This window comes from Vicia villosa, linkage group LG6 (genome assembly GCF_029867415.1).
Source record: "Vicia villosa cultivar HV-30 ecotype Madison, WI linkage group LG6, Vvil1.0, whole genome shotgun sequence".
NCBI lineage: Eukaryota > Viridiplantae > Streptophyta > Magnoliopsida > Fabales > Fabaceae > Vicia > Vicia villosa.
This window is the reverse complement of record NC_081185.1, coordinates 30,779,413-30,801,166: the sequence shown is the minus strand read 5'-3', so window position 1 is coordinate 30,801,166 and position 21,754 is coordinate 30,779,413. Positions and strand designations below refer to the sequence as shown.

At 37.1% G+C, this 21,754-nt stretch overlaps 2 protein-coding genes across 3 annotated transcripts; one reads left to right on the top strand and one right to left on the bottom strand.

Annotated features, from left to right (window-relative positions):
• Positions 1-9,525: 9,525 nt before the first annotated feature.
• LOC131609076 (probable adenylate kinase 7, mitochondrial) lies at positions 9,526-11,748 on the top strand. The gene is made up of 4 exons (XM_058880717.1): positions 9,526-9,925; positions 10,268-10,408; positions 10,936-11,121; positions 11,256-11,748. Exons 1-4 carry the CDS (start codon positions 9,590-9,592, stop codon positions 11,406-11,408), a joined length of 816 nt encoding a protein of 271 aa, XP_058736700.1. The 5' UTR covers positions 9,526-9,589; the 3' UTR covers positions 11,409-11,748.
• Positions 11,749-11,914: 166 nt separating this feature from the next.
• On the bottom strand, positions 11,915-17,036 carry LOC131609075 (uncharacterized). Of its 2 annotated transcripts, none has more exons than XM_058880716.1 (9): positions 16,883-17,036; positions 15,845-16,625; positions 14,730-15,655; positions 14,079-14,373; positions 13,735-13,959; positions 13,211-13,384; positions 12,862-13,053; positions 12,659-12,772; positions 11,915-12,479 (listed from the first exon to the last, which is right to left on the bottom strand). In XM_058880716.1, the coding sequence occupies exons 2-9, from the start codon at positions 16,526-16,528 to the stop codon at positions 12,138-12,140; spliced, it is 2,952 nt and encodes a 983-aa protein (XP_058736699.1). In that variant the 5' UTR covers positions 16,529-16,625; positions 16,883-17,036; the 3' UTR covers positions 11,915-12,137. The 2 variants fall into 2 exon arrangements, with proteins under 2 accessions (XP_058736699.1, XP_058736698.1); XM_058880715.1 differs by having other exon boundaries at positions 15,845-16,573; positions 16,883-17,035.
• Positions 17,037-21,754: the final 4,718 nt, after the last annotated feature.

Here is a 21,754-nt window from a genome sequence, read left to right as displayed (position 1 = left end):
CGCTGCCTCGGTTGGGAGGGTTCGGCAAAATCATCCCGAACATTACGGCGTGTGGTTGTCTTTCGGGGAGGCATTGTAATGGCTCTGCAAGAAAAAGTTAACAAAAACACACAAATAACACAAGGAAAAATTCAGAAAAATAAAAGTGCACGAAATCAAAATTCTGAACCGATAGAAGTGACGAGGATGGAGAGTAGAACAACTTTTGTGAAAGCACTATGGTGTTTTGATGGGTGGTTGATGGTGGTATGATGAGTTTAGTGAAGGTGGAGGCTAGGGTTTAATGGAGATTGAGAAAGAAAAGTGAAAGAATGAATGGAAAGAAGAAGAAGATTGGTTATAAGTGAGATGGGCCCCACATGGGGTTTGAAAAAATTTGAAAAATTCTGGCCCGCACTGCTCACACGGTCCGTGTCCCTGCACACGGGCGGCCGTGTGAACAAACTGGTTTGAAATTTTTTTGGGTCTCTGAGGGCAACACGGGCCGTGTTGCTGCACACGGGCGCCCGTGTTGCAAGTGCTGAAGCCAATTTTCAAAATTTTTTATTTCTTCTTTTCAGGCAGTTTTCAACACGGGCCGTGTTTCTGCACACGGGTGCCCGTGTTGCTAGCTTTCAATGCACCAAAAATCGACACTCTCCGTGCCTTTTACTCGAGTTGCGTCTACCGGTCCAAACTCTACCACCTACAAAAGAAACGAAATAAAACAAAGAAGACGAAAGTTAACGGAAACAAACGTGGGTTGCCTCCCACGGAGCGCTGCGTTTAACGTCGCATGGCTCGACGGTCCATCGTCCTACTAAGCAAGACGAATGACATCAACCTGTCCCACTGGTTGACCTTGGAAATATGGCTTTAATCTCTGCCCATTAACTTTAAAGATGTCTCCATTAGCTTGATTTTTTATTTCAACTGCACCGTAAGGAAACACCTTATGAACCATAAATGGTCCCGACCATTTGGATCTCAATTTTCCCGGAAAAAGCTTCAAACGGGAATTGTACAGAAGGACCAGCTGTCCTTCCCAAAACTCTTTTTTCTGAATCCTCCTATCGTGCCACTTCTTGGTTTGTTCCTTGTAAACCTTTGCATTTTCGTACGCACGATTCCGGAACTCTTCTAATTCATGCAACTGTAAGATTCTAGAATTTCCTGCTAGAGACAAGTCCATGTTCAAAAATTTAGTTGCCCAAAATGCCTTGTGTTCAAGCTCTAAAGGCAAGTGACATGCTTTTCCATAAACAAGTTGGTATGGTGACATCCCGATGGGTGTTTTGAACGCCGTTCGGTAAGCCCATAACGCATCATCTAGCTTTGTTGCCCAATCCTTTCTCGATGAACTCACCGTCTTCTCGAGAATTTGTTTGAGTTGTCTATTAGACACCTCTACCTGACCACTTGTTTGAGGGTGATAAGGGGTGGCTATCCGATGCTTCACATTGTATTTCTGCAGGAGTTTCTCCATGAGGTGATTTAGGAAGTGCGTTCCTTCATCACTAATAAGTGCTCTTGGTACTCCAAACCTAGCAAATATGTTCTCCCTCAAGAACTTTACTACCACCTTTGCATCATTAGTTGGTAAAGCTACCGCCTCCACCCATTTTGAGACATAGTCCACTGCAACTAAGATGTAATTCTTCCCGAATGATGGTGGAAACGGACCCATGAAGTCAATTCCCCAAACATCGAATAGCTCCACCTCTAACATGAAATTCTGGGGCATTTGATTTCTTTTTGAAATGTTCCCAGTACGCTGACACTTATCACATTCTTTTACCATTTCCTGGGAATCTTTGAACAATGATGGCCAGTACAATCCTGACTGCAAGACTTTGGAGGCAGTACGATCCCCACTAAAATGCCCTCCATATTCCGAGTCATGACATGCTCTCAACACATCCTTCTGCTCCTCCTCAGGCACACATCGTCTTATCAGCCCATCTACTCCTCTCTTGTATAGGTATGGGTCATCCCATAGATAGAACCTGCAATCATGAACAAACTTTTTCTTGCGGTTAGAATCAAAATCGTCGGGTATTATACCGCCAACAAGGTAGTTTGCGTAATCAGCAAACCAAGGCACTCCAATAACAGCTAGGATGTGTTCATCAGCAAACTCATCCTTTATTGGACGCCGCTCTTCTGTCTCCTCAATGGGTGACATTCGTGAAAGGTGATCTGCAACAGTGTTTTCACACCCTTTCTTGTCGCGAATCTCTACATCGAACTCTTGGAGAAGTAGAATCCACCTCAGAAGTCTGGGTTTTGAATCCTGCTTGGCAAAGAGATATTTTAAAGCAGCATGGTCAGTATAAACAATCACTTTTGAACCCAACAGATATTGCCTGAATTTATCAAAGGCATACACAACAGCTAGCAACTCCTTCTCGGTGGTTGCATAATTGATCTGTGCAGGGTTCAAAACGTGACTGGCATAATAAATAACATGAAGCAATTTTTCTCTTCGCTGTCCAAGTACAGCCCCCACTGCAATGTCGCTAGCATCGCACATGATCTCAAAGGGTAGAGACCAATCAGGGGCAATCACAATGGGTGCCGACACTAGTTTATTTTTCAGTGTCTCAAATGCATCGGCACACTCTTTATCGAATACAAAAGTCCTGTCTTTAACCAACAAAGTGGTGAGTGGTTTGGCTATCTTTGAAAAATCCCTTATGAACCTGCGGTAGAATCCCGCATGGCCAAGGAAACTTCGAATACCTTTCTCATTCACAGGTGGTGGTAATTTTGAGATAACCTCCACCTTAGCTTGATCGACTTCGATTCCCCTGTGGGAGATCTTATGACCAAGAACAATGCCTTCTCGTACCATGAAATGGCACTTCTCCCAGTTTAGGATCAGATTACTTTCTTGACATCGCTGCAAAACAAGTGAAAGGTTAGCCAAACAATTATCAAAGGAGGAACCAAAAACCGAGAAGTCATCCATGAAGACTTCCATATGCTTTTCAAGCATATCAGCAAAAATAGAAGTCATGCATCTTTGGAAAGTCGCTGGGGCATTACACAACCCGAACGGCATCCTTCTATAAGCGAAGATACCGTATGGGCAAGTAAAGGCTGTCTTCTCTTGATCCTCCGGTGCAACCGCAATTTGGTTGTATCCAGAGTACCCATCCAGAAAACAATAATAGTCATGCCCGGCCAATCTTTCTAACATTTGGTCAATGAATGGCAATGGAAAATGATCTTTTCTTGTGGCCAGATTTAGTCTTCTGTAGTCTATGCACACTCGCCACCCAGTGACCGTTCTGGTAGGAATCAACTCATTTTTTTCATTAGCTATCACTGTTGTACCTCCTTTTTTTGGTACCACATGAACAGGGCTCACCCATGAACTGTCTGATATCGGGTAAATAAGACCTGCATCTAACAGCTTCACAACTTCCTTTCTCACTACCTCCTTCATAACTGGGTTCAATCTCCTTTGAGGCTGCACCACCGGTTTGTGATCTTCTTCCATGAGAATTTTGTGCATGCACATCGTAGGACTTATTCCCTTGAGGTCTTCAATCTTCCAACCCATAGCCCCCTTGAACTTTTTCAGAACTTCAATTAACTTGACTTCTTGTATATTTTTCAAGCTCGAGCTAATGATGGCGGGACATTTTTCTTCAGAATCGAGGAAAACATATTTAAGATTCTCCGGAAGCTGTTTCAATTCTGAACTTTTTGGCTTTTCTTCATTGCAACCCAATGCTATTGGTTGCCTTAAATCTTCCCACCTATGTGTTCGAGAACCTTTAAAGATAGGTTGAGTTTCCAACATTGATACTACCTCCAAGTCATTATCATCGGCTTCTTCATTTTCTCCAAAAATTGACATGCTCAAAACTTTTTCGAGAGGTAATTGCAATACACTCTCCACATGATCACTTTCTTCCACTTGTTGGAGCACTTGTATATTGCTACTAGTGCCAATATCCTCTTTATGCTTCATGGTATTATGAACATTGATTTTTAACTCTTCATCATAAACCTTCAAAGTCAGAGTGCCCCCATCCATATCTATCATGACTCTCCCCGTTTCCAAGAATGGTCGTCCCAAAATTATCGGCATCTCTTCGTCTTCTGGCATTTCAAGAATTACAAAATCTACCGGAAACACAAACTTATCCACTTTCACAAGGACGTCTTGGACTACTCCGTAAGGTCGCTTGACCGAATGATCTGCAAATTGGAGAGTCATCCGAGTGTCTTGGATTGCACCAATTCCCAACTTTTTGTAGATGGATAGAGGCATGAGACTGATACTTGCCCCCAGATCAATTAGAGCTCTCTTGAAAGATCTATCTCCAATAGTGCAAGGGATAGTAACTGCTCCTCTATCCTTCTTCTTCACTGGTATCTTCATGCCCTGCAAAATAGCACTACAAGTTTCTGTTAGAATAATGGGGTGGTCTGCAATGGTTCGCTTTTTAGCGATGATGTCCTTCATGAATTTGGCATAGGTGGGCATTTGCTCAAGTGCTTCCAACAACGGAATGTTCAGCTCCAGCTTTTTGAATAATTCCAAGAACTTCTCAAAATTCTTTTCTTGCTGCCCCTTTTTCTTGTTTCTTTGAGGGTAAGGCAGCTTGACTTCTGGTGTTGGTGTTAATACTTTTTCTTTCGTAACTGGTGCTGGTGTTACCACTTCTTCTTCCACTTGCTCATTCTCTCTTATGTCCAGCTCCACCTCAAGCAATTGATCCTCACTCTCCGAATCCTTTTCCACCACTTCACGTGGTTTCCCTCTCCGTGTGGTGACGGCATTGATTTTTTGATTGTCTTTAGGATTAGTAACAGTTGCGCTTGGGAGGGCTCCTGGTGCTTGCGGAATTGCAAGGTGTTGAGCAATTTGACTCATTTGTACTTCAAGGTTCTTAATTGAGGCTCCGGTGTTCCTTAAATTGCTACGTGTCTCTTCTTGGAATTGGGAGCTTTGAGCGGCCATCTTTTCAATGGCAATTTCCCAATCCGCCTTTCTTGGACCCTGTGGTTGGTATTGTTGTTGAGGTTGCTGGTATGGTTGTTGTTGCGGACGATATTGTTGTCCCTATGGTTGGTATTGTTGAGTCTGAGGCTGATATGGTTGTTGTCCTTGAACCTGCTTCTGGACGTTTCCTTGCTGGTCTTTCCATGAGAAATTCGGATGATTTTTCCACCCCGGATTATATGTGTTGGCATAAGGATTGTTTTGCCTCAACATATGAATCTGCTCAACCTGTTCTTGAGTTGCTACACAATGCATAGCAAAGTGCGGTCCACCACATATTTCACAAAGAACCGCTTTAACTGGTTCTACCTGTGCTACGGTCTGAGTTCCAATATTCATCTTTTTTAACCTTCTCTCTACCTCTGCAGCAATCTGATCCTCCATCTTAACAACCTGCTCTGGCAATTTCAAATCAATTTTACCCTCCGGTTGGTTCATGGTTCGATCATACAACTCAAGATGCTCGTTAGCAGCAATTGCCTCTATGATTCTTTTCATAACTGTGGCTGTAGCAAAATTTGTTGAACCACCAGCAGCGGTATCAATAAGCTGCTTTGTCTTTAGTCGCAACCCATTCACGAAATTCTGCATTTGCTCGGTAGCGTCCATGTTATGAGTAGGACATGCAGTCAAACACCTTTTGAACCTCTTGTATGCATCCCCTAATGATTCCCCCTCTTTTTGTTTGAAATTGACAATATCGTATCTTTTTCGGATAAACACCGATGCAGGAAAGTATTCGTTGAGGAATGCCGTTTCCATCTCTTGCCATGTCGTGATACTTGCAGCCGGAAGTGAGTAAAACCACTCCTCTGCGTCATCAGTAAGTGTAAACGGGAACATAACAAGTCTCTTAGCCTCCTCTGAATGACCTTCTATCTTCAACGAAGTTGTCGTAGTGAGAAATCTCTGAAGATGCTTATTTGCATCCTCGTTAATTCTTCCGGAGAACGGCTTGCTCTCTAACTGGCGAATGGTGGACGGATGCAATTGAAAATGTGCCACATTCACAGGTTGATTAACAATAGTCATCCGGTTGGGGTGAGCATTTGCCCCTCCATAGTCCCCTAACAATCTTTCTGCAGGAGGTTGATTTCCAGCCATGTTAACTGGTTCCTGAACTACCTCCCTGTTAAAGTCAGAGTCGCTGTGCTCCGAGTGCACAGACACTTCGTCGTCGCTTTCCTGATGTGGAACACTAAGACTTGCACTTGGTGCTGCCAGTCTTTCAAGTCTTGCCTTGCGGCGTCTCTCGTGCAGAGCTCTTTCTGGTTCTGTGTCAAAGGAAAATTTAGCTGAGGTCTGACCTCGCATAAACAGTTAGACAACAGTTAGAACAGATACAAGAATGCAACGAAATTTAAATTAACAGATAAAAATAAAATTTTGGTCGCAGAGCAACAAAATTTCAATTGACTTAAAGTTCGGCTTATAGTTTGGCAGTCCCCGGCAACGGCGCCAAAAACTTGATCGGAAAATAGCAAGTGTACTACTTTTGATACCGATGTAGTTATTAAAATGGAGTTGAATCCAAGTATCGATCACAAGGATTGCGAGTAAAGTATAAGCCAGTACTCAATTTCAATTGAACAAAAAGCTATTGTTGGGTTTTTGATTTGCTTGATGAAACTACTAATTGTTTATAATTAACAATGACAAGTAAATGATGATTTGGTTCACAAATGAGAAAGCATGCTAAGGTTGATGTATAAATCTTATGTAACTCCTTGAAAACACCGTTGTTCATGAAAATATGTGACCACAATTGAGTATCAATTCCATAAAATAGTTTTCCCTAATTCCTTAGTGAAAAACTTATTAACACTTAAAAGTCAATTTCAATTCCTCAATAATTGATTTTAGTATTAAGGCATTACGCATTATAATCTAGAATGAATGATCACTATGGTGAAATCCTTATTCCTAAGTGATTTACCGGTAATGTTGTGATTCAAAACGCATTAGAGTGGTGTGTCACGCCTAACCCTAATCATAGATCAATAAAATATTTTCCAATATGATAAAGCATGAAAAACTTTGAATCATAAACTCAATTTATAAAAACATCAAAATCATCAACAACGGTTTTAACAATTCATTACATGACCAGATTTAGGGACATCACCCTAGCATAGTATAGTTTAGCTACTCATAGTGTTTAAGAAAATAACAAGAGTAAATGAAGTCATTACAAGAAATTATCGGTTGATATGATCTCCAATCGCGAGTGCTCTTGAAGATCTTCTTCCAAAACCCTTGACTCTTCTTTCTCTGTAATTCTCTATGCTCAATGATCCAAGATCCTTCATTCCTTCCTCCTGTTAGGTTTTAGTAGTGTTGGCCGTCATTCCTCGTATCCGAAAGGTCCAAATTACCCTTAATGAGTTCAAGGCTTTCAAAATAACAAAAATTGGAAATCTGCCCGCGCCTACCAACACGGACCGTGTGCAGGAACACGGGTGCCCGTGTTGGTCAACTGCTTCAGCTCTCAAAATTGCCTTTCCACGCATCTTTTCACACGGGCCGTGTGCAGGAACACGGGTGCCCGTGTGAAACCTCTGTTTTGCTTCCCAAAAACAACTTTCCAGCCATCTTTTGACACGGCCGTGTGCACACACACGGGTGCCCGTGTTGACCTCAGTTTTGGCTCTTTTGGCTTCTTTTCTCACTTGTGCGCGCCATAACTTCGACCTCTCCCGTGCATTGACCTGACCACACACAAACTAACAACCAACGCATAAAACGGCACTTGAATAATACTCAGAACATACTAATCATGCAACAACATCACACAATCAACAAACAAGAAACTTACTAACAAAACCTATAACAATGCCACATAGTATTACCAAGATTATGATTTTTAGTCGGAAAAGGTGCGGAAACTTACTAGAAATGGTGACCGATCAATTACTACAGAGGCAAAATAGTACACTTGCTATTTTACCGATCACTCCTCGTAGGCACATCAACAATCACAAGGGTAAGGGTTCTCAATCGTTTTTTCTTCCAAGATGAAATCATTATTGGGTAAGGGTTCTCAATCATTTTGTCTCCCAAGATGAATTCATCATTAGGGGCATTTAATGTTGCCGGTTCTCTTGTCAATGGCGCTTGAAAATATCACATAGGCGATTAATGAGGGATTAGTTCCAAGCTCTGGTTTATGAACTCACCCTAAGCTCTATTTGAGGAGCTCACCCCAGGTGATGTTTGAGGGCCTCGCCCCATGTTTCGCTTGAAAGACTTGCTACATACTCGCCTAGAGAAAACTCATTGAACTTCGGGATGACAAGGTTTCATAATTAAATCACTTTGCCCTTACCAAAGTCTCGTGCTTGAGGGACTTTGGATTGAAATGATTTATTTGAGTATGAGTAAGGAATGACCCACAACGAATTATGCTTTGGGTTAAAGTACAACTAAGGATAGAAAGTGAACTAGTCGCCCAAAGCAAGTGTGGGTGCCTAATGTGGCGTGGTCGCTCGAATGGGAATGGCCAGTCGTGTCATGAGACTAAAGTCTTTTCCCACAATCTGCCTCGTTTGTTCCAAGGATATAACGGTAGAATGGTGAAAAAAAATCGTCCCCCGTGATCTTGGGAGAGAGATCTTTTTCTGCCCCTACAATCTCTATGACGGGGTTATGAAATCCAACTTTAACTAAATTCGTGGATCTCTATAAATATCCCAAGCCTCCAAGATAAAGAAAAGAAATTATGTTAATTCATTGGATATCCATGGCTTCTTGCTTCGTCTAGGCGAGCAAGTTTTATACAAAGTTTTATAATTAAAACTTTGTGAATTAAACTTGAAAGAAATGATAATGAAAAATATGTTAAATAAAGGTGTATTTGCCTTAAAAAAATTTAACTATAAAATCTTTTTGAATCAAAATTGAAGAAGGTGAAAATAAACGATTACAAACTGAAAATTAAGTTTGAACAATAAATCAAATCAAATTACTATGATAAAAATTGATTTGATAAAGAAAAATTTCTCTCTATATAACAATATAACAGACTTAAAAAAAAAAAATCTAAATGATTTGATTTGAAAATTTGAAATAAAAAAGTTCTTTCATGTTGAACAAAATATTCACCCCACCAAGAAAACAATATATGTATCTTATATCCTTATGACATTCAATATCCTTTCTTGAAATAGTAAAATATATCATAATCAATTATTTTGATGCTCAATATCTCACATAAATATGCTAAAATTCTTACAATTTGTTTTAATAAAAAAACATATGCGGAAATTTCTTTCTAAGAGTTTGTTAGAGAGCAGATGTTTATTGTTATAATTAAGATAATATTAGTAATTTTGATATAAATTATTTTGATTATTTTCAAAATTTACCAAACTAGACAACTCAACATTCATTTACAACCGTCCAACACATATCATGATCCCTTCAATCTCAACAGGCTCGCTCCCGCCACGCACCAAAGAGTGGCACTCTCGTAATTCCCCAAACAAAACAGTGTCATTTCCCTAACCCCACACCCTTCTTAAAACCCCAGGGTTCACTTCCTCCTTCCGCAGCCACACTCTTTCTCAACAGAAAAAACAAATTCGCTCCACCATGTCCGCGATCGCACGTCTCAGAGCGATCGCACGTCTCAGAGCGATCGCACGTTTCCGATTCCATCACAACCGTCCATTCGGATCCGCCGCTGCTCTACAATACAACTACGACGACGACGACGAAGAAGAGTTCGAACAAAACGCGCCACGTGGCATGCTTGACACGGAAGGTTCCGCGCCGGAGCGTGGAGTTCAGTGGGTTATGATTGGTGAACCTGGTGCTAAGAGACACGTGTTTGCGGAGAGACTCTCGAAGCTTCTAGAAGTTCCTCACATTTCCATGGCCTCGCTTCTTCATCAAGAACTTAACCCTCGTTCTTCTCTCTATCAACAGGTAATCGTTAATCATCTTTCTTAATTTCGAGTTTAATTCATATTATTTATCATTAATTTCTTCATAATCATAATCTGTTGTATTTTCCCTCTCTTAGAATTTCAGGTTAAAGTTATAGCTTTATGTTGTTGTAAAAAGAATATTTATCTTTTGATTAAAGTGAAAAGAAAAGTGAGAATTAGTAATTACATTAAATTAGGTAGTGGTAATTATTATTAATTACTATAATACAAAGTTATTATCTCGGCTAATGAACTTTACCGTTTGAATGGAAAATTGGTGTATTGAATTTAAACAATATTATTATAGTGTATGAATGTGTGGTTTTTTGTTCTGATTCAGATAGCGAATGCGTTGGATCATGGGAAGCTTGTACCTGAGGAAATCATTTTTGCTTTGTTGTCAAAGAGATTGGAAGATGGATACTATAGAGGTGAAACAGGGTTCATTCTTGATGGAATTCCTAGAACAAGAATTCAAGCGGTAAGTTTGTTTCATTTATACCGATTCTTATTAGTACGACTTTGTATCATTAATTTCATGTTTTAAATATTGAATTAAAAATGAAAACAATATCAGTAAATGGTTTGTTGTCTTTATTGTTATTAGAATTGTTAGATTAAAATAGGGCATTTGAAATAGCTTACTTGGATTTGGACCTAGTTTGTAGTATAAGTGTTTGGAATAGCTTTTGAAATAGGTTCTTTTGGATTTTGGACCTATTTTGTACTATAAGTGTTTGGAAGAACTTTTGAAAATAACTTATAGGGTTTATAAGCTGTTTTTGGCTAAGTTGGAGAGTTTATTCTCTTTCTATTTTTGATTAGTGTTTAAATTGTAGTAGTCAGATACTCATGTAAGAATTTATTTGCTGTATCATGCCCGGCTAAAATCACCAAAATTCTGAATATTTTCAATTCTTCTAAGGCAATGAAGTTAAACCTGAATTTTGCTTAGTTTGCTTATATGCCCCATCTTTTAATTTGGATTGTTACCGGACTATTTTGCAGGATATTCTCAATCACATTGCTCATGTTGATCTAGTGGTGAATTTCAAATGTCCGCAAGAGGATATAATGAAAAAGAAACTAGGACTTCATAAATTTACTCCGGGCCAAGAACATATTTTTACAACTAGTTCTTGGACCCCAACCAAGCAATCACAGGACGAACATGTCCAAAAGCGTGCAGAAGAGGTGACTTCTCATATATAATCTTTTTTATACTGGTTTGAGATAGCTCATTTGTTTATCGTTGGTTCTAATACACTAGATACTATGTGTTAATACTTGTAGTAATTTGTTGTTGTGTTTGTATATTTCATCTGCAGTCCAAGATGTTGGAAGATTACTACAGGAAGCAGAAGAAACTTCTAAATTTTGAAGTCGCAGGTGGAGCAGGAGAAACCTGGAAGGGACTTCTGGCTGCACTACATCTCCAGCATATTAATGCTCTTAGTTCGTCTCAGAAATTGACTGCATGAAGAAAGGGCATCAATCTTCATCGTGGCACCCCATTCATCCCTCCTCCCTCCTCGGCATTATATAACCATATGTGAATATGAGAGCCAATAGAATTTAATGGAAATTTTGTTATAGTGTTCCAATTATTGGTGATTTTGATTTTGAAATTTTTGAGAATATTTGTTCTGTAGTGCATCTCCTTAAGTAAGAATCAATCAAATACCCACAATGTATGAGTATATGACCACAAATTCTTGTAGTGATGGTGTGATGTTCCATTTTAATTTTCTTACTTTCTAGAACATGTCTGGTCCCGGAATCAACAAGCAAAATGACACGGTACATTAGCTTTCAGCTTTATTCATGTGATGTTCAAACTTTAGAACTTTCACATGTTTTAGTTTCAGTTTGTTTTCTACTACAGCCAATTATGTTACCAATTTGTATTCAATGTATATTTCTTTCTAATTCACGGGTACTTTGTGATTGATATATGAGTCTACAATTCTTATGTAGTACTACAATTTCAAAGAAAATTACACAAATAAATGCAAATAAGAGTTACCATCACATGACCTTACTATACATTACATAGGCTCAATTTTATTATTTATTACATGCATGTCATTTTCGCTATCTTGTCATAAGTCTAATTAGTTATTACACCTCTGCTAAAGCTATACTATATATTCTTTTTACAACCGGATACAACTGTTACATGAAGGGGCTAAAATCTGATTACTGCAAAGTCAGTTGCTGTTCATCCAAACATTCCTAAGAAGTTCATATCTGATTGAAGACTCATTGTGACTTTCTTTCCACTTCAAGTTTGGTTTTGTTGATACTGGTGAGGAGGAATTGCTGAATAAAATTGAAGATAATGGGGATTTTAATTCATCGAGCTCGTCATCGCTGGTGTGTGACTTCCTGACAACAGATGATTTGCTTCTTCTCAGCTGACTAATTTGAGATTCATGCCCAATCTCCCCGACAATGTTTGCAATCGTTATTGCTTGCGGGGGTGAATATACAATGGGAGCAGCAATGCATGGGAAGTTGTTGACAGACTCATTTTCCTCATCGAGATCATCCTGCAACAAAAGTATATTCATTGCACGCCATATCAATCTCACTGAGCCTCTATCAAAACACATTTCACAGTTTAAAATACATTAATCATTGTAAATATGTTGCATGTGAAGTGTCACAACCAATATTCTATTAATAAATTAGGAGTACAAATATATAAATGCAAGTTTGGTTATTTAACCTGTGAGTCCAGAGCTACAAACACATCCGTGGGAATTGGATCGGGGCAAAACTCATCCGGGACAAAATTGTCAAGAATCTTCTTGATTATTGACACACCAAACATTGGGCAGACCTTCACAAACAAGGATCCTTTTATTACTGAGAAGAAACTTACAGCAAGTTAAAAACTGAATAAAGTAAAGCACAAATTCATTTGCTAACCTCTTTCCTGATGGATGAGCTTAACAGCATATCCTTAGGAAGCATCAAGAGATCACTTAGTGCATTAAGAAGATGGAAGGCCTTGAAGGATGAATTTCCATCATTGTTATCAATGTCATCATCTTTATCCTTATGCGAGTCATCGTCATCCATATCAAATAGGTCAGTCAACCATCTAGACCAGTTACCAACCTGAAAAATTCAAAAACAGAAATGAAAATAGACAACTAAATTTAGAAGCACATTCAAATTACAAAAGTCATAGGGGTAGTAAATTGAACCTATATATGTTGTTTGAATAAATTAGATTCTATAGCTTACACAAAGACTATTTGAGATAGAATGTTACCGCAGTTTTTAGCAGAGCGCCAGCTCCAAAGCTTGATTTACCAGGTGGAATGGGGAGAACTTTGGGATCACTAATTGGATCAGATATAGGATCAGATGGAATGTCATCAGCCGATTCGCGAAGAATGGCATTGAACATAGCAACATCTAATCTGGCAATGCACTGCTCCATTACCTACAAATTACAAAAAAATGCATTCTAATGTCAATGTAATTGCTTAAACCGAACAAAATTTAGATTGAACATTGATTAGTATATTCAAAGGTATCATTTTCTGGTGGGACACAAAGATACCTTCCCTGTCATCTCCATGGTTCCAAGAAACAATAGAGGAATTTGTAAGGGAAAGGAAAAAGGAATGACTAAAAGCAGACGGTATGAAACCGTTCACGTTTTTTTTCCATTAAAAATACCTCTTTTATCATTAGACAATACACCCCTAACAGAGATGAAAAACACCGAATGGTTTCTCAATGCCTTTTAGCATAGTAAAGAAACAGGAGAAAGGAACTTGAGGAACTAACCAATCTAGGCAACACAGACAGACAACCACACTCATGCCCCAAAGCTCGGACAGGACAGATCCTTTCACATGATTCTTTAAAAGCATTCTTCCAAATGTCTAATGATAAATTTCCCGTCTTTTGATCACGTAAACTAGACATCTTTGTAAAGCTTTTACTAATGACAGAACTCACATCATTATGAGTAATCTTTGCATCAACAAGCTGCATATGTGGAGTCAGAGACTGGACACAGATAAACAAAGGTTTGTGTTAGAGCCAATAGAATTGTCAATATCAATTCAATAATCAGCTTATATGGAAATTTAAGACTGTTGAAACGGAGCGTGAGATAAAAGAGCTACCTGCCACCAAATAGATTCTACAATGCGAGAGAAGATCCAAGTTTCCACCTTTTCCAGTGCTGATGTGAACACGTTTGGGTCATCCCAGTTAGCAAAACCTTCATATTCAACTGCTATATTTTCACTTTTCTTAGGAGAGAAACCCTTCCATATTAATGGTTGTACTGCCTTTCCATTCCCCTCTCCACTCTTCCTTCTTGCACTAGATCCAAAAGGACTTGATCTTGCAACACCCTTGGTGGTTTGGCATATAATTGTTCTCAAAACAATAGAATTAGACAGCCAAAACGTCAACCTGTATCCATATGCAAGATGTTAATCAGTAGGAAATCGGTACAGTTTATATTGAAATTATAATCTCCAAGTCATGCAGTGAAAAATCAGCTGATCAACTACTAACAATTATTCTGGTCCAATTTCATTTAGAATTTCATGCAGGAAATTAATTGATTAGTGTAATTTTGTTACATCTTCTTTATTTAGAATATGCTCATTCTTGTTTTAGAAAATGTTTTGAAACAGCAAGCCGAATGATAAATCAACATTAGCTTGAGCCGCGATGGGATAATGCCAAATAGTTACAATAAAATGCAGTAAACATTGAACTTGATCATAGAAAATAAAAACTAATAACCCAAATAAATGACTCACCTTGGGACATCATTTCCACATGCCTTTGCAACAAGTACTAATCCTGAAACAGCACTTTTAGCTGCACCAGACCTTCTTGCTGGAATATTTTCTTTACAAGCATGAATGTACAGTCTGGAAAGGCGTCGTGCAGGCGCATGAACCTTACTCATGGAGCTTCCGTGCTCAGCAGCTACAGAATATAAAGCAGCCTCGACTGAAGCAGTTTCTCTTAATTCTCCTTCAAGCATCTTTATCTTGTTTTCTAAATATTGAATCTTGCTGTCTAAATTGGTATTTCGGGAATCCCTTGGATAAACCTTACCATCTTTTCTGTCACTGCTTCTGATGTTCCCTCCATTGTTTTGAGCATCTCCGCTAATGCCATTTTCCTTTACTTCACCGTGATGATTGCTACCATGTGATCCAATACTCCTAGTTGAGTCTCCAGATGACCTTACAGATTTTACGTATTTCAATCTTTCACTTTTGGAAATATTGCCAAGCTTGTCCTCAACAGAACTATAGTAATATTCATCACTTCCTCCTTCCTTCAAACAATATTTGTCTGTTTCCTCACATCTCTCGTTTAATTTGTCCTCGATTTCCAAACCATCACATTTTACTGAGCCTGGGTTCTTGCTATCTAGAGAAGCCTTTACCTGAATCTCCTGATTCGAATTTTCATGATCACTGCTTTTGGACTTACTCATAGAACTTTCCTCCAAGGATATGGGAAAATAATCAGCACCAGGAGAAACAACATGCTTTTGGGTTGTCTCTAAACCATAGTTGGGAGTATTTTCCATAGAATTATGACCATTTCCTGGACTCCTCTCTGGTCTCGCATACATATCCTGTTGCATCATATTTAACTTTTCATCCCTTGTTTCTGAAACCAGGTGATGTTCCTTGTCATTTCTACCATTTTTTCGAGCTGATCCATTCTGCGATTGAGTAACAATCACTATATGGTTTAGATATGCTATTCAAGCAGACCGCATGTTGATAATGACATGAAAACAGAATATCTATGGAAAATACAAATCGCCACATATTACTATTGATTAATTATAGTTAAAGAAATATATGTTCCTACTACGAATAAAAGTATAAATATGGAAAAACATGAATACCTCTTCACAATTAGGAAGCATATGCCCACTCGACTCGGGAGAATTTGTAACTGCAGCCGCAGATGAATGAGAGGAAACATCATCATCAGTAATAGAGGCAATCTCAGCTTCCTCAGCATATTCCCCACTCATCAATGCCGATACAGAATCACCACTACTGCAGTTTTCCTTTGATAAACTATCCTTCAACGTGGACTTAGCGCGATTCTTTTCAACAGGCTCAATTTTAACAAATAAAAGTGGCTGCTCCGTGTTTCTGTAGTTTCTCTTGCAGTTCAATGGTACACTAATGCTTAAACTCTCTCTTACTATACCACAATCCGCTAAGTCTACAATAGCGGTCCCCAGCAACTGACCCTTAACAATCTTATCCCTTCTCGGCTCATACAAGTTGAACTCCAAAGCATTCTTCTGGAAAACTCCAGCATCAGCATTCTTAACAGACATATCCTTCACCAGTGTCACAGAAAGCCTAAACGACTCATTAAACTTGATTTTTCCTTCATCAAGTGACGACGAAACAAGTTTCGTCGACCCAGAAGCGCGCTCTCCATTCTCCCATTGTAGCAATACAGATCGAATGGATCTAAGAGATTGCGACGGAGGCCAGGGCTTTAGCTCCTGTATATGGATCAGATATTCCAATTGAACCGTACCGCCACTTCTCCGGTTCTTTCCTTTCATGGCTTTAAAGATTATGAAACCTCTCAAGATAAAAACTTATACTTCCTGAGATAAATATGTTGCACAAATAGTCAGAAACCCTCTGAAATAAAAAAGACTGTCCAAAAAAAAAGAAATTCAGTTAAGCATTTTTACAAACAATACATGTCCATTAGGAGGAAACCCAGTAAAAAAGTTTGAAACTTGAAGCTAAAAAATAGCAGAAAATGGGTAATGCAGATGATAGAGTAAGGTTACAGATAAAGTATACAATTTTACCAACAAACATAAAAAGTAAGACAAGTTATCAAAAAGCACCAATGAAAAAGAAAGCTTGAAATGGAAGAAGAGAGAATAGCATAATAGAAAGCTTACCAAGAAAAAAGTGGCAGGTAGAGATGGTGGTAACAGAATGAGAAATCTGAAAGGTAGATTGGACTTGTTGAGTGTGACTCAGAAGCTGCAAGTGAATGAAAATGAAGAATGTTATAATAAAATAATAATATATGAAAAAGAAGATTAATGATAATATATGAATATGATAATGCAGGTTTTTTTTTTCAATGTGAAAATAGTTATTTTATTATTGTTATTTAAAAAATTGGGAGTCTTTGATTTCAATGTTGAATATTGGCAGGTAGAGAAGTTTATTGTGGTGAGCACGTTTAAAAGAAGAATCACATCTTAGTGGAAAAAAGGTGGATCAATTCATATTGAAAAAAAAAAATAGAGGGAGAATGATGATTTGTATGACTAGGGGTGAAAATATTGGTTAACAAGGGTCTATGATTTAGTTTACATGTTTGTGCCTGGTTAGACATTTTGTTAAATAAAAAAGACTTATGATCTTTTATAAATCTATTTAGCTAAAAAGACTAAGTTACAGACCATATAAAAAATATTTTAAATTTATAAGATCGGCCTATTTAAATAAACATGAATAAGTTTATTATTGTTATATTGTGTTTTATACTTTAAATTAAAATGCGATAATAAAGCTTAGTTTTCTTGAAGATATTATGAAAATAAGTTGAAAACTCCTTAGGAACAATGTTATAAGTTGTTTCAATACATTCTCTCAAATAAATAGTATTCTAAAACTTAGGTTAATAGATAAACTCGAATGAGTCAAATGGAAACAAATGTTTATGGTCATTAATTTTTTAATTTATTAGTCTATTTATCATGACTTGAATTGCTTAAATACAAATATTCAAATGAAGAAGACTTTTAAGTAAGCTAGTAGTTTTGTAAAATGCTTATAATTTTTTTTTTTTTGGGTTTATTAGAACTGATATAGTCCGGTTCAGGGGTCAGTTCTGATATCAAGTGGTTTTAGCCCCTTCCCGATCGTAGCTGCGGCGATCGAATCGTGGTCCTCCCTACCAAATTCAGCGTCAATCACCACTGAATCAACTAACGATTGATAAAATGCTCATAACTTTCTTTACACGTCATTTTGATATATTTTTCCGTTGGAGATGGTCTAATATGACCAAGAAAATTGAACGGAATTCAGCTATTGATTTGAAATTCCGCAACTCAAAATTTAGACATCCTTGTAATATTTTGCTCATAACTCATGCTGCATAGATCTTTTACGAGTAAAATTTTTTAAAAAAAAATTAAAAAAGAGGTAGAATGTTTCACGAGTTAGACTCTGTAATGACTTATATGGATTAAGTATATTTTGAGATTATATTGATTGCAAGTTGAGGAACTATATCTAAATATGTTTGGATCCTCATGTAATAAATTAAAGATAACTCCTTGTTTAGAATTCAGAACATATTGATTCATTAAAAGAAGACTAAACTGCTTATATTAGACCAAAAATATGTAAAATCTCATTAAGTAGAAGTAATCTTAGTTACAAGTTGGATAAAACTTTTTGCTATGCTTCTATACGTTCTTTAGCTAAAATGAACCAAATGAAAGTGTAACCCTAAAAGAAAAAATTATATCCTTAATATGGTATTCTTATATTTTAAGGGAATATTTATTTACTTAAATAAGATATTATTTGATATTTTAATTAATTGGTAGAAGTTGAGATCTGTACAATAGCAAATTGGATTTTAAAATATGATTAGTAATTGATTGTAACCAACAAACAACTATATGTGAATTTTTTCTCAAAAAAAAAAAAAAGTATGTATGTGAACTTAACATTATTAATATACTAATACACCTAGGTTGTCATCGCGTAGCGCCAGATCTCCAAAATGCTATAGCGACATGGTGGATAACGGAATGTCCGTTATTGTGAGCTTTAAAAACCAAGATATATATTTAACATGAGTACATAATGAAATTATGTTCCTCAGAGGATAGATGTTGCACGCGATGTCCTAGCAACTAGTTTGACAAGTTAAATCACAACCACCACAATTTACTCGAATAAGGTGATGGAGCAGAAAAACAATAAGTAACACAATTAATTGGTAACTCAGTTCGGTGAAACCACACCTACGTTTGGAGGGTTGAGTCCACAAGATCTTTCTCTCAACTTTGAAGACATCCTTGAGCATTGGTTCACTCCACCATAGTTGAGTGCCACTTCTTCCTTGGGAGATACTTGTGTAATCCTTCGTTTGATCAAGCTTAATCAATACTTGATGAATAGGCTGCATTGTCCTGCTTCCCTTCAGATCCTCACAGTCTCTTATGATGACATAATCATAAGTAGCATATACCAAGGTAACAAGTTGTTTCTCATTATCTCTAATTATGTATTTATTTTCATCATTCCTATGAGGCATATCATCCATAGATTGTTTGTTCTTTGAGATCACTCTCAATTTCTTGCTATTAGTAACACAATTCAGAAGAATGTTTTTATTCTTACTCATCACACCTTTTCCCAAAGTCTTCACATCATTATTAGTTATAACTATAATAGTCACATCATCTTCATGAACATGATTATTCTCCTTATGCACTTGAGACTTTGTTAACATGTTGGGTATGGTGTCTTCCACATCATTTTCACCATATGTCTTACTTAACTTGATTTCCTGAGAATCTTCACCAGAAGACATTAGAATGTTATTATGATTCCTTATATATCCAAACCTAATTTGAACATTATTCATGTCTCCATTAGTAGTTATATTATGCTTAGCATCAAGATAAATGTTGTGGAGAGAAATACCTAATAAAAACCTGATAAACACATCTTGCAGCTAGACTTCATAACACCAGTTTCACCTTCACCAAACAGCCTATCATGTTTTTGGCTAACCATACCTCAAGACTTATAACTGACACTTTTATTTTGAACCTAAGTAGGTAGTTCAAAGTTAGGAGGATCTCCATCCTGGCCATCAAACTTCCATTTAATGACACCTTCTTGCTTAAGTCTAGAAGAATTCTCAATAGATGATTCAGACTCCTGAGGCAGATGTTGGACCATCTGTTCTGACATCTTGTTTGGCCTTTCTTCTTTATACATATTATTTTTATCAATCCTTAGATCTTGCAAATCCCCGATGTTTTCCTCAAGTGTATCCTTCTTCAAAGGAGTTTCTTTACCCTTTTTGATAATATCTCTAGATTTATGGAAGCTCATATTCCTCCTTTAATTACCTGGAAGGTTTATGTTGTTCACATTAGTTGTTGATTGTTTCCTTAGTAGCATCTCCTTACGATCAGACTTAACCAACTTCCCAAGGTCTTGATTCTTCCATTTTCTCTATTGTCAAAAGTGGCACGAGTCTTCTTTTCTTTAGACTTGTTCTAGGTACCCTCATTAATACAATACCATTCTTTTCTTGAGGATCTTATATATGCTGTAAAAGCTATTGAGTCAGATGAAGTAGCATTGTGTTTCCACTTCTTCTTGGCCTAGACTCCCTTGATCTTTAGCAGTTCGTAGCAATAAGGTCTTGTATGTCCATATTTAGCACAATGGTGAAATATCAAAGGTTGTTTCTTGATACTCTGGTGAAAGCATGCGCTAATCGATTAACCAAGATAAAATATGAAAGTTTGATTTTCTACGTCACTTAATAAATTATCAACCCCTTAATATATTAGGAGGCATTGTAATTTGATTTAATCAATTAGAGGGACATCTTAATTGATTAACCAATGTATTTTCACCTTCCTAGTTGATCAAACAAGCTTATAATTAATTAAGTGCTTCCAAATTGATTTTTAAGAATTTTTATAAAAAGAAAAGAGTTTGAAAAACACTTTGTGTGTGTCTTAATATCTCAAGACTAACTCTTGTTCCTTTATAATAAACTGATCAAAATTAAAGCGCTAAGTGACTAACTAGGCTAGCTTTTACACTTCACATCTTTGAGTTCACAAATTTAAGTTTTGTTGCTTAATTCAACATTGTTTGTCATTTCCAACTGTAACTTGAAACATTTGACTGAGGATACTTAAGATATATCTTTCTTCTTCAGATGCCATCATCAAGAACCTTTGGAATAGTTGTCATGATGAAGACTATTTGACAGTTGTCACTAACACATCTATTTGACATTTGTCATCAACTCATCCATTTGATAGATGTCAGCATCACAACCTTTTGACAATTGTCTTCATAAATACCATTCAAGGATATTACATGCACAACACATAGAACCACACACTTGAATTTTTTTAAAGATATTATATCATTTAGTTGTGATAAAGAATTTAGCATACATTCATGCTTTTAATAACACTAATTTCACCTAAAGGATTAGTGTTTTGTGTTGGATAAATAGGACCTTAAGCCAATATATTGGTCTTGGTCATGATAAACTGTCATGATCATATATCTATAAATTATCGTTACTAGAACATCTACTACCAAGTAACAACAAAAGAAGTACTTTGAACAATTTTACTCTTTGTTTAAATTATGACACTTTTATATCAGTTTAATAGACCAATCCCCTCAAATCATTTTTCAAAACTTTTTCTTGCTTAAAATCAGAGTTCAAATTGCATAAGTAAACGTGATGAGTGGAAACAAAATATAGTAGATGGATTCAAGAATAACGTGTTTCATTGTCTTTTTAACATGTACAACTAAATCAAAATTGATACAAATATAGATAAGTGAAATTGACTTAATAAGCAATTCAATATTGATTATAAAACAATTTTACTCGAACAGATATAAAATGATATTCTTTTCTATTAATGCATATTACTCAATTGCAAATATTCAAGATCTTCAATGACCTTGATCCAACAATCTTTTTAGCTACAATAATCCTCACCCAAGCTTCCATTATGCACCAACAT

Excerpts from the sequence above, each read along its gene's own strand:
- LOC131609075 (XM_058880716.1), bottom strand. The coding sequence starts at position 16,528 with ATGAAAGGAAAGAACCGGAGAAGTGGCGGTACGGTTCAATTGGAATAT. Across the intron at positions 14,374-14,729 it reads TGTGGAAATGATGTCCCAAG|GTTGACGTTTTGGCTGTCTA; the intron begins GTGAGTCATTTA and ends ATATGGATACAG. Across the intron at positions 12,773-12,861 it reads GCTCATCCATCAGGAAAGAG|GTCTGCCCAATGTTTGGTGT; the intron begins GTTAGCAAATGA and ends TTGTTTGTGAAG.
- LOC131609076 (XM_058880717.1), top strand. The coding sequence starts at position 9,590 with ATGTCCGCGATCGCACGTCTCAGAGCGATCGCACGTCTCAGAGCGATC. Across the intron at positions 10,409-10,935 it reads CTAGAACAAGAATTCAAGCG|GATATTCTCAATCACATTGC; the intron begins GTAAGTTTGTTT and ends ACTATTTTGCAG. Across the intron at positions 11,122-11,255 it reads TCCAAAAGCGTGCAGAAGAG|TCCAAGATGTTGGAAGATTA; the intron begins GTGACTTCTCAT and ends TTTCATCTGCAG.